At 34.9% G+C, this 15,134-nt stretch overlaps 1 protein-coding gene across 2 annotated transcripts in view; it reads right to left on the minus strand.

The window, feature by feature from the left end:
* Nucleotides 1–1,775: 1,775 nt before the first annotated feature.
* PIK3C2A (phosphatidylinositol-4-phosphate 3-kinase catalytic subunit type 2 alpha) overlaps nucleotides 1,776–15,134 on the minus strand; it is a 99,238-nt gene continuing 85,879 nt past the window's right edge. For both annotated transcript variants that reach the window (XM_082845754.1, XM_082845753.1), the window contains exons 24-33: nucleotides 13,514–13,683; nucleotides 12,558–12,714; nucleotides 11,768–11,877; nucleotides 9,902–10,109; nucleotides 8,598–8,722; nucleotides 7,560–7,677; nucleotides 7,395–7,467; nucleotides 6,951–7,060; nucleotides 6,738–6,863; nucleotides 1,776–5,074 (exon numbers count right to left, since the gene is read on the minus strand). In XM_082845754.1, coding sequence (XP_082701880.1) covers nucleotides 4,892–5,074; nucleotides 6,738–6,863; nucleotides 6,951–7,060; nucleotides 7,395–7,467; nucleotides 7,560–7,677; nucleotides 8,598–8,722; nucleotides 9,902–10,109; nucleotides 11,768–11,877; nucleotides 12,558–12,714; nucleotides 13,514–13,683 — 1,380 coding nt within the window. In that variant the 3' untranslated portion in view covers nucleotides 1,776–4,891. The remainder of the gene's footprint in view (nucleotides 5,075–6,737; nucleotides 6,864–6,950; nucleotides 7,061–7,394; nucleotides 7,468–7,559; nucleotides 7,678–8,597; nucleotides 8,723–9,901; nucleotides 10,110–11,767; nucleotides 11,878–12,557; nucleotides 12,715–13,513; nucleotides 13,684–15,134) is intronic.

Genomic DNA, 15,134 nt, shown 5'->3' on the forward strand with positions numbered 1-15,134 from the left:
ATTGTGGCACGTGGGCTCCAGTAGTTGTAGCTCACGGGCTGTAGAGCACAGGCTCAGTAGTTGTGGCACACGGAATTAGTTGCTCCGCGGCATGTGGGATCTTCCCGGACCAGGGGTCGAACCCGTGTCCCCTGCGTTGGCAGGTGGATTCTTAACCACTGCACCACCGGGGAAGCTATGTTTAACTTTTTGAGAACTGCCAGTGTTTTCCACAGCAGCTGGCACCATTTTACATTCCTACCAGCAGTGTACGAGGGCACCAATTTCTCCACATCCTCACAAACACTTAACTTTTTAAATTCTAGCTATCCTAGTGGGTGTGAATTGGTATCTCAATGTAGTTTTGTATTTCCCTAATGACTGAGATATTGAGCATCTTTTCATGTGATTGTCGGCCATTCTGGAAAAACGTCTGTTCAAAAGTCCTTTGCCCATTTAAAAATTGAGTTTGCTTTCTCTTGAATTTTAAGAGTGCTTTATGTATTCCAGATACCAGGTCCTTATCAGGTATATGTGAATATTCTCTCCAATTCTGTGAGTTGTCTTTTTACTTTATTAATAGTGTCCTTGATGCACAGTTTGTAATTTTGATGAAAACCAATCTATTTTTCTTTTGTTGCTTGTGTTTTTTGTGACATAAGAAACCCTGTCTAATTCTAGGTTACAAAGATGTACACTTACATTTTCTTCTAAGAATTTTATAATTTTAGTTATGTTTAGGTCTTTGATCCATTTTGAATTGATTTTTGTATATGTTGTAAGAGACCTATTTCACTTTTTTGCATGTGGTTATCTAATTGTCCCAGCCCCATTTGTTGAAAAAGAACTATTCTTTCCACACTGATCCTGGCAGTCTTGTGTCTTTTCTGGATCATGATTCAAATAAACAAACAAAAAAAACCAAATAGAAGTGAAAAATACAATAACCCAAATTAAAAACTCAATGAATGGGTTAAACAGTTGAAGAGAGAAGTAGTGAATTGGAAAAGAAGTCACAATAAATTATTCAGAACTGAAGAAAGTTACTGATCCATAGACTTAAGAATCCTAAATAGAAAAAAATAAAGATATCTACACCTAGGCACATCATCATTAATATAGATCAAACAAAATTAGCCCTGAGGTAATAATTGTTGAAGGTGTGTGACAGGATTCATTCATGGAGTTCATTATACTGTTGTCTAACTTTGTCTAAAATTTGCGTGATAGTGTTTCAACACAGTAAGGGTAAAATAAAGTTGTTTTGTTTCTGACACAAACTGAGTTTATCAACCAAAGAAACTGGCTCTAATTAAGTTATTGCTCTTTCATGGTCTCTGGCCCTTTTACATGTTATCTCTAGGATCAGAGAACCACAACCTCACTGGTATCATTCCAGGATGGAGGTATGGTATTAAGAATCTACATTCTCTGTTCTGAAGATAGTATAGTAATAGCCATGCTATAGACATAGTTAATATTTAAGTAAATTACCAAAGGCCAGGGACCGTACTCACAGAAGCATTTCACTGCTATGAAATGGTGATGGGGCTCTAACAAAGTGGCAATCCAGACCTTCCACAAACCACACTTAGAAGTCAGACACTCTATTTGGACATTTTTAGGGGCAGATCACAGGCCAGTTCTGAAATTCAGGATTATCTGAATCTAATAAACTCCTGGGTTGGATGCAAAGAATAGCAACAGTGAGCTCATACCAGATTTTTGAACCAAAAATGTTAATATGTGGATGAGGAAAGAAATCATAGCATGGGGACTTCCCTGGTGGTCCAGTGGTTAAGACTTTGCCTTCCAATGCAGGGGGTGTGGGTTTGATCCCTGGTCAGGGAGCCAAGATCCCACATGGCTCGCGGCCAAAAAACCAAAACATAAAACAGAAGCAATAATGTAACAAATTCCGTAAAGACTTTAAAAATGATCCACATCAAAAAAAATCTTAAAAAAAAAAAAGAAATGATAGCAGAGTTCATTTGTTCCAGAAATATTTTAATACAATTGTAGTACAGTTATGAAGTCACATTCAATCCACTGAATATATTCAAGGTATTAATAAAAATATTATACATCTTTATTAACTACCTTAACATAATTAAAGTATTTGGTTCTTACAGATGAGACTAACTGCCATATTTATTCATATTTGCATTGCTAGTCAAACAGCATGTAAGTAAATCCATGGATTATGGTAGTAGGGCTTGATTCCTTTTTGATCTGAAGTCTAAGTATCAAATTTAATGTTTTCTTTTTTAAATGCCACATGAATCCTAGAAAGAACAGTCAACCAATTTAAGGCAAGATATTGAAACTTTTACACAACATTAATTTGAAAAGATGAAAGAATACTTTATCAAAGATCATACATGCCTTAACATTTAGATACCTACAGATTCTTATAAAGGCAGTAATAAAAACATCAGTGCAAGTTCTACATTGGGTTCCTCAGTAGAGAAAATAATAGGTTCTTCGAGTAAACCATTATTTTCAAATCCCAAAACACTGCGAGGGTAAAAAATTCTTTTGGTGTACGACTTAAGCATAACTATTTTTACTCAGTAAAGATAGGTATAAAACACTGTGATTATACATAAAAATTAGTGTCTTGGCTAGTTTGTTTAAACTTTTGTTTCAGATTTACTTTAATGCAAGCTTTAAAAAGTGTTTAAAAAAACATTTAAAAATTTACTGATAGTAAGTAGTGCAAAGAGGCGCCTCTGTCATTTTTTGTTTGTTTTTGGTAAGGGCTGAAGATTAGCGTTCACAAAGAAATAACTTATATTTAAAATATATTTAACGTGTGTTTTTTAATGACCAAAGAAGGCACATAATGAGTTAAATTAAGAGAAAGATTACCACTTGTTTTGAACTCTGGTTAACTATACAGAGTGTGTAATACACATTTTTGGTTAAAAAGTCCATATTTCTTGTAATTGAAAAGTGACATCACATTTTCTAACTCTACTATTTGTATAAAAGACACCGCTATAACAGATTGCAAACAGGCAGTATACACTGAGTCCAAGTAACAGTGACCTTTTACCAAGACAGTACTTTTTTTTCTTTTTTTTTTAACAGTGGCTAAGTGACAATTCATGGAATGGAATTAGGTCTTAAAAACAAGTGAAAATATCTAGTACTTCTTCACATTTGCAAAGCTACTTACACACTTTAAGGAAATGTTAACTGTATGTGGAAAAAGCAAATAAACAGCGGTGTTTTGATCTGCCTTTTAATTAACTTATTAAATAGACAACACATTTTAATATAAAAAAAGACATTCATATATCATACGGGGTTTCCTACAAGTGGACCATTAGTGTTAGGCACCAAAAATTTCAAGTTTTTTTTTTAACCTGTCCCACTGATACATTCTCAACTCTTCTTTGTCTGCTCTGCAGGTATCACCATTTACATTAAACATTTGCACAGTTAATAAAAATTCTGTTCTGGGCAACTGAATCGGAGATTGTCCTTCCTTTCGTGGTATTTTTCATTGAATATTTTGTCAGTTATCTCACAGCAACTAGATTGCTACAGTCTCTTACCACTTAAAAGTGAATTCCTATTCTAGCCATGAGAATTAATATTATATATACCTATTTATCCAAACTAAACACAAAATTATGTGTGAAGTTGAATGAATAATAAAAGTGAAGCCTGTTCTTAATGGTTACTATAGAATGATTTCAATCATGTCCCTTATGATTCTAAATCTCATTATATTAAGGAAAGTAATTCATGCGAATGTAAAATGTTTACAAAGGTAAGTAAGACAGTGTACAAGACAAACTGTGCCATAAAGGTCTACATTAAAATTTAGTCTGGACCCTAGAGTTCTTGTCCTGGGCCTCTTGTGAAGAGTCTGCCCTACTCATGGAGTTCTTCTACCGAACAGGAATGGACACTTGAGGGAATATTTTCTCTCGTTTAATGAGGGGTGGAGTATAGATATATGGAGGTAAAATTACCAAACTTCAGTTCACCCTCCTGGGAATAAATGTAGGATTATAATGGAATGATGGAATATAGTGTACATCTATGTTGATTAATCTCATTCAGTTACTGGGCAACGAAAACATAAAACAAATGGCTGATGTTTAAATAACTAATAAGTCACACATCTGAAGTACAGAAAATGATCTATCTGTGGGAAAAGCATTAGTAAATTTACATTAATTTCTTGTCTTTAGTAAAAAGGGAGTCAAAACTACTTACTATTAAGTCAGGAAAATCTCAGAATGAAGTGCCAGAGAAGCATATGAAGTTAAGGCACCATTATTTACAACTTCCGTGATTGGCACTTATTCTGAAAAAGGTTTTAAAGACGTGAATAATAAAAAGCAATGTTATTTTCCCCTACTTCTATAAACTACTTAGTAGTTCTTAACATAACTATTTATTATTTGTGCTTTGCTTTTCAGCCCTGTGAATAGCAGCTGCATTTTATGGTAACACCCTGCACCTTTCCTCTCCTTTGGTGTTTGTGAACATACACAGTGGTAAAGGCTGTAAAAGGTGCAAAACAGGAAAACAAACATGCTATGTCTGTGTAAGAAACAATGCAAAATAGATGGTTGAACTGACAATACTATCAGACCACACTAAAGCTATTACTCAAGAAAGGATTAACTCCTTCACCAACTCAAAGTCTTTTTCAGGACTTATTATATATTAAGTTTAGGATTTACAGCATTCTATACAATGACTTTAAAACAGCAATGGAGTCAACAAATTCATAAAAGTTAAGTAACTGTTGGTCCAACAGATGTGTTGAAATGCAGCAAGTACATTTACTTTATAATTTCTGTCCAGTATAAAAATATTACACAAAGTTCACGGGTGTCTGCACATGTTTATAACTATTCTTGCTTCCAAAGCTCAGAAATTCACTAGCTTACAAATAGGTTGCTGCAGTCAGCTGATACCACTTAACTGTCTCTTTGCTTAAGTTGAAATCTTTCAAAGGCAGGGTTATTCCACCCAAGAAAAAATTCTCCCGCAGAGATTCTGCACTGAGTACACTTAGCTGAAGTTCTCTCTGTCTTAGAGTTTCTTTGCTATATCCACTGTACACAAGCTATAGCAAAGGCAAAAAGAAACAGCAGATTACAAATTATTTATTTGTCCGGTTTCTAGGATTATTTTACATAAAAACATAAGTGAGATTATTAGTCAAAGAGTGACTACAACTAATGACATTGATTATGACATATCTGGTAGAATATGTCTCATACTTTAGATGCACATTTTGTATTTCAGGAGTCTTGGATTGTATTAGCATTCCTCTGAGTGTCTGACAGGAATGCACAAAGCAGAAAATTATTATTAGCTAAAAACTAAAAACATGGTTTTTCTGAAATGGAGGTATGGGGAAGGAAAATTACATGGCAGCCTGCCTTAAGATAATTTAATAGATCATCTTTAAAAGAGAAATGGAAGGAAGAGAATGGAAGAAAATGAGTAGAAGGAAGCAAGTTGGGATAGTGTAATTATAACTATTTTACAGAAAGTGAGGGACTAAAATTTCCTTTTGTTGTCTTTATTCTGTTGGATTTTATATACCATGAAGTGATAATTTCTGATTATCCATAATTCAGTGCAAAATCACCAATTACAAATGTAGTTTATAGCAAATCTGGAGTGTTGTAAGGTTATTCTCTTTCAAACACTGCATGCAACACAATTTTTTTCTTTTCAAGAAAGCCTCACCATAACTTCTGAGCAACATCTCCTTAATCTAGTTCTCACTGTTTGACTAAAAGAACTAAAAAAATGACCACATTTCAGTTTCTTGAAAGTATAACACTAACTAGAAGAAAAGCCTCTACTACTTTTTGAGAATAATACCAATTGGTCTTCTCCAAACATTTTATATGCTTTTAAAAAGGGCTGAAAGGGTATTCTGTGGTTTTAATAAATTTATAACCTTGATGAAACTTCAGAATTATTTGCTTCCAAACCTCTATCCAGACATTTTTGTGTGGATATAATGTTAATGTACACAAATAATGTGGTTATTATCCCAAACTAGTAGTTGACTAAGGGTTAGCGCATTTTAATAGATTAGTAAATTTATAAGTTGACCATGAGTGGCTCAGCAAAGTCACAGTTCTGCTCCCCACTGTTCAGCTGATGTTTCGCTTACTGCTTTCAGTTCAGATCACTCTATTTTACAAGAGTTGTTGACAGACTAAGACAAATTAGAAGGAGGATGATTTTGAAACTACCTCCTATCAAACCAAGGTAAAGGTCCTGAAGATGTTTCAACAGAATAAAGAGGAAGGGCATTTGAACTTCAGTTATCTCAAGGGCTGCCATGTAGAAGGAAGAACAGAGCATTTGTGTGGTTTCAAGAGGTACAACTGAGACATACAGGTGCAAACTAGAGGGAGTGAAGATTTCAGCTCAGTAAAGAAAATGATCTAAGAGTTGGAGCTGCCCAAAACAAACTGGATGGCCTGGAAGTATTTCAGCACAGATTAGACATCCACTTTTTGAAAGGGTTTAAGCACTAGAAGGGTAGTTGAATAATGGCCCCTAAGATCTTTTTAAAGCCTAAGGATCTATGATCAAAGGTTCAATTCTGCATCATTTTGTTAAACACCATTGGACTGCTAGTGGTTTGCCTTACTAGTACAATAAATAGTTCAGCTACTGATAGCTAAAAAATTTTAAGTGCTTAAAATTAAAAATCTTAAAACAACAAATCTAGGAAATTTTTAGAAATGATTTTAACTTACCATTTCATTGAATGTCGGATTCCTAGTTTTTCGTGAAATTTTGGTTTTACGTTTGGATGTTTTGTGGGTATCTGGAAGTAGGTATGTCTTGACATATGGATTTGGGTCAGCCCCATCTTCAGTAACCTATAAAGAAAAGCATTCCCTTAACAGTAATGTTTCCTACCAAGGTATAGGTTTCCTCTACAATCATCATTATTTGTAATCACTCACAAGATCTTTGATGTGCATCACCATGATGAAAAGAGTGCCATTTCGGTAAGAGACAGATAATTTCACTGCTCCTCCTATTTGGCCTGGAGTAGGACTGAAGGAACCTGCATCTGAAAATATAAATATGTTCATCTTTATTTTATGTTGCTTGCAGTGGTTCAAGCTGCAACAAAAGTTTTTGCTCTAATTCCAGGACCATCACATGTTGGAGAAAAGAAGGTAAGAACCTGGTAGAACATTGATACATACTTCTTTAGTAATCACACTCCATTAGGAAAATTATGTTTATCCAGAAATCAACTGGCTTAGAAAGAATACCCTCCTCTCATTCTCACTGTTTACAGACAGTAAGCCACTGCCACTCTACCACATCCATCGAGAAGTTACAGACTTGCAGGTCATAGGGAAGTCATGAATTATCAATAAAGAGAAAAATATTCTCACCGGCAGACCTAGCTACTCCTTCAGCTTTCTCATCACGAAGTAAAGGGTGGAAAAAGGTACAAACAAGATCACACTAAGGTGGAAGAGGAAAAAAAAAAGACTCATTAATTTAAATACTATGCAGCACAGAAAAGTATGTTATTATTTTTCAGTTAGGATAGTCACCTCTGCTACATCGGTTGAAGCACTCATCAAACTCTGTAAATAACTGTTTAACTCAATTTTTCTTTTGGCTGCTACATCTTTTATGTGTGTTCTCCCTAGAACCATCCTATTAGGAAAGCTACAAAAGAAAAAAGAGTGGAATTTAAATTATTTCATCTGGGAGTATTTATAGAATCAAGTATAATACTTAGAAATATTCTTTTATACACTTAAATACAAAGTGGAGTCTTAATTCACTATAAAGTTATTTTTGGATTTCTTTTCCAAGTACTAGAGACGAAACAGTTCAAGTATATATTATCCTTTTATGACCTTGGTACAAAACGTACATTGCTAATATGCATATGTAGTACTTATTTCCTACTTATTTCTACTCAAGATTAATCATTCACAAATTTGCAGATCTTATCCTCCAAAATAATCATTATGCAATCAGCCACGGCTATCATTGATACCAGTAAAATCCACAAATGCCACAGGGCTCAAATCAAGTTCATCTTAACTCTGCTTATTTTGGTGGCAGTGGTGAAATGAGACTGCACATGGAAATAAACTCTGATACCCACTTTGCTGCCTCATTTTCAAAATCTAATCTTGAGAAGAATGGGAGCAATTCAACACAGGACATCTACTGGTCATTAGCTACCTTAAAAATTGAAGGTTTCCAAAGGGTATCAAATACAAACCTAAACACTAACATTTTGATTAGTGATCAGTGCCTCAGTTTATTGTTTTTCAGAGGAGCTCAATATGGCCGTAATAGATTATTCCTGCAGTGATTTAGAAAGCTAGAAATTTACACAAACATGTAAACTTAAACATATTTTAAGTTTAAGATCTTAATCATTCATTCAAGAAAAACTCAGTTCCTTATGTCTAGTACTGTGTCAGGCTCTTGTGATACAAAGGAAAATTAGCTGCACACGGTCCATAGTACAGTATCTTACACTAGCTTAACACAAAGCTTTTGACCTATATTTGGTAATAAAGAAATTGTTTCCTATAAAACAAGCTTAATGTACAAGGATGAGAACATACCCTGGTAACTTCCAAAGTGGAAAAATAATACTGAGCTTATTGTGAAGTTCCTGAAACTCGTCAAATGTCCGGAACACAAATGATGGCTCAAGCTGTCCTTCCCTCAAAATTCGGACTACGTAAATCTGAAAAGAAATCACACCCCTGACACATTAGATTTATAATATAACCTTTCTTGATAGACAGTTTTCAGCTTGACCATTATATGTACCAAGTGCTTTTCACTTTGCAATATATATGTCACCAACAGGAAACAGCAAATATAAAAGTCAAGGTATTTATAGCATATCTAACTACATTCTAAGAGTAACCTTCTTAACTATTGTCTAAATAAATAAGAACTGGAATATGAAAGTCATTCTATTTCTAGGGTTAAATATAAATGTCCTTCCAAATTTGTAAGTGTAGTGCATTTTCAGTGAAAATATTAAGTTAATTCATTTATGAGAGCAAATGAGAAGGCAAAACTTAGGGCGACTGGGAGATGGGGGAAAACATGTCTTACTGGATATTTACACTATCAATATATTATCAAGTACTTAAAGAGTAAAATGCTGGTGCACAGAGAGTCAGATATATCTGCAGAAGACCAGAAATAAATTCAGGGATATAAACTTACTTTATTTAAAGGTAGCATTATAAATCATTGAGGGGAAAGAATGGACTATTCAGTTAAATGGTATCCTAAAATACTCAGTAAACATAAAAATTTATTAAGAATAGTGAAGTCACTTTTAAAATCTAGCAATTTGTCAAAAATTTAAAGGCTGACAGTGCTGTAAAGTTATCCAACAAAAATATTAGCACAAAAATAACAGCAAAAAAGATGATAATGCTATACTATTTGGGGCGGGGGGAGCACACTAAAGATCCTGTTTTTGTTCAAAAAACCCAACTTTATGTGCATGTTTTATAATCATCCCTAGAGAGTGGAATGAGAACTTAGATTTTTACTTTACGTGCTTCTATATTGGTTGAGTTTGTTACACTGAGCAAGGTTTACCTTTGAAATTAAAAACGAAGATAAGGAAGGAGAAAAGCAAAATAGCACCACCCTTTCAGTCTTGTCTCTGAAAAGAAGAGTATCGTTTGTCCTTCATGCTTCTGGAGCAAATTTACCAAGAAATAAACACCAAAAAACAATTAGGGATGCTCCAAGTATACTTATTAATTTTTGGACCATCCATGGAAGAAAGAAGTATGAAAAGAACAAATGCTTGAACTTTAGCAGAGTCAGTGAAGTAAGTAGGAAAGGACAAAAATAATGCACGCATGAGTGTCTACAGATACAGAACCAAACTTACATAATGTTTATCTGGGTTGTACTTCTTATGGTAAGTGAAAACAGAGACTTCTTTGATTCGACCATCTTGTCTAAAGGAGTATGTTTTGGGTGAAAATGAAAGGATGGGCTCATCATTGGAAGGAAGACCAGAAAAACGCAACTGAGCAAGGTTGTGAATGAAGAAGTTAAACTTTGTGGCAATGCTTCCCAAACTTGATTCAATCAGCCTACGAGATAATCAGACAATGTGTTAACATTAAAGTTCATAAGAAAACATTCTCAATTATTTTAACAATAAAAGATGAAAAACACTTTTATTCATTTAAAAATATTGAGTAGATTCTCACTTTGTCAAGGAATGAGAATCAAAAGGAGAGTCAAAAAGTAAAGGTCAGGGAACCTCACACAAAGGTTTTTGCCTTGCTATGGAACTGAATGTTGGTGTCCCCCAAAATTCAAATGTTAAAGCCCCAACCCCACAGGGCCTTTATGGAGTTAGTGTCCTTATAAGAATGACTTTCTTCCTCCTTTTCTTCTCCTCCCTCCTTCATCTTCAAGCTTGAACCCTCACCAGGAAGCAAATAGGCTGGCACCTTGATCTTGGACTTCCCAGGCTCCAGAACAATTAGAAGACTAATTTCCTTTGTTTAAGCCACCTTGTTTATGGTGTATTGTTATGGCAGGTCAAGCCGACTAATACTTACATGCCTGCTTTATAGTTTTGCCCAGGGGAGCCAACAAATCTCAAAAAAACAAAACAAAACCCATCAATACCTAAATTATCAGGATTAGTTTGGAAGGCTATATAAAAGTCAGCCTCCTTCAATTCAATTCAGCCCAGACTCTTGAGACTAGGGAAGTCCAGTCCAGTGTTTTCTACCTCTTCTCCACTGAGAGGAAGAAGGCAAGAGAAAAAGGAAAGAAAAGAATATGAGCTCATGTGCTCCTCACTGCTGTGGCATTTAATGAGGTGGTACCACTAGTCTGTGACCAACCTGGTCACCAGACCTTTAGAACATATTTGCCAGGAAGATCTGCTTCTAAAGTAATAATCACAAGTTCAAATGCCACTTATTGGTATATGTGTTTCAAGTACTACATCATATAACAACAATTTACTACAGCAGTGACCCAGAGTTCACTGTTTTAAGCACTTATGGTATCCATGAAAATTGTTATGGCAGAATCCTGAAAAATACATTAGTAGAGAGATCATTTTAGAAAAAAACCTTGTATGTGATACTGTAGAAAATATGTTTTGCAGAAATGATTCATAAATGGGATGTTTAGAATTGAAATCATATACTAAATAAAACTTGAGATCTTTTTTTTTTTTTTCCCCCGGTACGCGGGCCTCTCACTGTTGTGGCCTCTCCCATTGCGGAGCACAGGCTCCGGATGCGCAGGCTCAGAGGCCATGGCTCACGGGCCCAGCCGCTCCGCGGCATGTGGGATCTTCCCGGACCGGGGCACGAACCCGTGTCCCCTGCATTGGCAGGCGGACTCTCAACCACTGTGCCACCAGGGAAGCCCCAAGATGATATTTTGAGAGAAGTAAATTTTTTTTTTTGGCCACGCCACACGGCTTGCTGGATCTTAGTTCCCCAACCAGGGACTGAACCCAGGCCACTGCAGTGAAAGCACCGAGTCCTAACCACTGGACTTCCAGGGAATTCCTGAAATAAATGTATTTTTTAAAGTGCTATTGCCGATGCTTCACATTTATTCAGTAAATAAACTTTTGATAAACCTATTTGCTAGTACTGTGAATCACAATTTTTTCCTATAAATCAGAATTTTGATATATAGCATTTGTTTAAACTAAGGAAAACAAATCAAGGTTAAACAGTGTGTGCCTTCTCTAATATACCTAAATATACCTTACCTAGTAAAGAAAATTGTAGCTTCTGCATCTGTAGTTTGGGGTTGAAGTGCATCTCTAACATATTTCAAATCTTGAATACTTGTAAGTTCTGGTAACCCTGAAGGAATCATCTTTAGAAAGGATAAAAGGTTTGTGAGTTAAATTTTTTAAAAGTCTGTTCCTCACCCCTCCCTAAAAGCTGGCCAAGTAATCAGAAATAAAGCAAACAAACCAAAACAATCACAGTTTTAAAGAGTCTGTTAGTGTTTTAGGGACTGATTCTCTCATAAGAAAAATCTTGGCCAAGAAGATCAATTGTTGCAAGTCACAGCCAGTTTATGGAATAAACGCTGTGAAATCCAGGTCTTTTGTGTAGTCCTCTGTTTCTACATCAATTTCAGTCACAATAATCATAGGGGGTTTTTTTGGTTTGTTTTTACTTAATATACAACCAGAAAAACACGGAAATCTTAAAAGCACAGCTTAATGAATGTCCAAAATTTGAATACATCCAGATTAAGACATAAAACATTTACCAGTATCCCAGATGATACTCTCAGGGTCCCTTCCAGTTACTATTACTGCTCATCCCCAGGGTACCCACTCTATCTAGTGACTTATTGTTTTATTTTATATAAATGGTGTCTGGCATATTTCACATGGCAGCAATTTTAAAATATTTCGGTAATAATATGACAGTTGAAACTACAATAAATTATACTCCAAAAATCACAAAATATCTATTTTTAGATACTGAAACACAGAACCATTCATTTAAAATTAATTAAATGCTTGTAAAGAACAGAGTTACCAGTGAAAGCAGGTTAAGAAAGAGGTTTGTTTGCTTTCTTATCAAGTTGTAGGCTTGACAGCAGAGGTCCACAAACAACTGGAAACGAATGGTGGGCTTCTCACCCCCATTAATGACATATGCCATATCAGAGGTCAGCACAAAAGGAGCCCGATCCCTATTTAAAAAGAAAGTACATACAAAATATTATTTACAGAAGATATTCAAATAAGTGCTATTGCTATTACATGGCTATTGAACTAAAGCTATCTGAGCCTATAGCAGTTTCTAAGTGGGTAACTTAGTATCAGGCAGTTCTGAATTTGCATAATTCTTAAAAATTCACATTTCCCCAGGAAAGCCATCATATAATCGCATTATTTAGGTAGAATTTATATATATTTCCAAGGTGATATTTATCAATCCACCCACAGCCAAACAGAGATCAAATATTAGTTACAAACAAATATAGAGAAAAAATTTGTACTCGTTGCCGTTATATAAATGGGAACATTTCTAATAGGTACCACTAACTAGATAAAATAAAATACACCTTAACTCATTTCAAAGGTTACACACACATACTCATTCTTTCTGTTACATGGTAAAGTCATCTTTTAGAGCCTTTTTCATCCCTAGTTACGCTCAAAGGGAGCTACAAGGCAAAGAACAGCAAGAAAAAAAGCAAAGTTTGGGGCATTAACTTGGTTTTTTTTGAAGTTGATTTTTTAAAATTGTAGTTGATATACAATATTATATGTTACATGTATAATATAGTGATTCACAATTTTTAAAGATTACACTCCATTTATAGTTATAAAACTGGCTATATTCCCTGTGTTGTATATCCTTGTAGCTTATTTTATATGTGTACAAGTATATCCTTGTAGCTTATTTTATATGTCATAGTTGGGGACATTAACTTGTGAAATAGGAAGTGCCTCTATTTTCTTTAGCAATAATAACAATATTAGTACCTTTTGAAGCTACCAAACATCTGTGCGTGGCCCAAAAACTTTCCAAAGTCAATGTGAAACATGTGTCCTGTGCTTCGAAGCATTATATTGTCATTGTGTCGATCACAGATACCTAAAACATAGGTGGCTACACAGCATCCAGCACAAGAATAGATAAAATTCTCAGAAGCCTATAATAAAGATACAAAATTATCTTAGGAAAAAGATTATTTTTAAAGGAGGCAGGGTAACAAAGATTAAAGTAATTTATCACTCGTTGAAAACACTATTATAATCCACTTTCTCAATAGCTTGTAAACTGGGTTATGGTAGCAGAAGCCAGTTTTTCAAAAGCAAACACCCTTCTAAAGGTGGTTATTGCCCCTTCTCTCTAGCTTTTGTCTTTCAACAAACAGGTAGAGATCCTGCCCCTTCTCTCTAGCTTTTGTCTTTCAACAAACAGGTAGAGATCCTGTACTTAGGGTACACTCTGCCTTTGACCGTCTTTTAAAGCATCATGTTTGTGGAACCCTGCTCTTCACAGGCTCTGCTACTTACCACAAGTGGTAACATTGGGACAAAGATTAATCTAAATAAAGGAATATTTTTTCCCCTTTTTTGGCTTGTAGGAATGGCATGTGTAAAGAAAGTAAGCTTATATCTTTAAACATCCAATAATATAATGAATGTGTCTTGTTGTCCATTTAGTGACTCCTTATGTGTCATCTGCAAGTTTCTCAAAGCTGGAAGACCTTCTTTCACTTTAGTCCTGCCTGTCCTGGGGATTAAATTAATAATATAATATCACAAAGAAGGATACAAGTTGCATACAATGAGTATTTGTAAAGCAAATACTAAAGCACATGCATTTAGTTTATTCTCAAGATACTACATTTCTGAACGGAACAGTCATGTGGCTCTACAGGTCCATGTGATTAATTTTATTCCATAACCCCCTAGAAATCTTTAGTGGTGATGATGATGATGACGATAACAGCATATGTTTACACAGCACTTACCACAAAACCAGGCATTGCACTAGTCTCTTTCTACACACACACCAGAGTATATGTGTGTGCGTATGTACATATTAAACTCACTTAAAATGCCACAACAAAACAATGATGTAAATACTATTATTACTGCTATTTTACGTATGAAACAAAAACAGAAAGATTATTTGCCCAAGATCACATCACTGTTAAGTAGCAGAGCCAAGATTCAAACCCAGGCAATGAGATTCCACTATGTTATATTCCCTCTTATTTAGCAAAGCACACAGAAGAGCCAAGTGCATGAAAGCCATTCAAAGTATGTTACTTGACAATTATTTTGGGTCAAATAACTTATTCAGAATCACAGAGCCAATATTACTGTAAACAAATATTAGCTTCTTTCCCCAAACCACGAAGAATTAAGAAAAGGGAGAGCTCTTAAATAGTGTAAAAGACCAACAAAGAACAAAATTCCTCTACTTTACTTTCATAGGTCAACAGATAGCATTTGTACGTATCTATCTGTAAATACGATACATTAATGATTTGACATAAACTAGGATCTCATTAAAACTGAGAAAAATTCACAACTTAAACTAAATGACTAGTCACCAGAGCTGGAAAATGAAAGCACTTAAGACCTATGT

This window comes from Leucopleurus acutus (genome assembly GCF_964270905.1).
Source record: "Leucopleurus acutus genome assembly, chromosome: 8".
NCBI classification, from domain to species: Eukaryota; Metazoa; Chordata; class Mammalia; order Artiodactyla; family Delphinidae; genus Leucopleurus; species Leucopleurus acutus.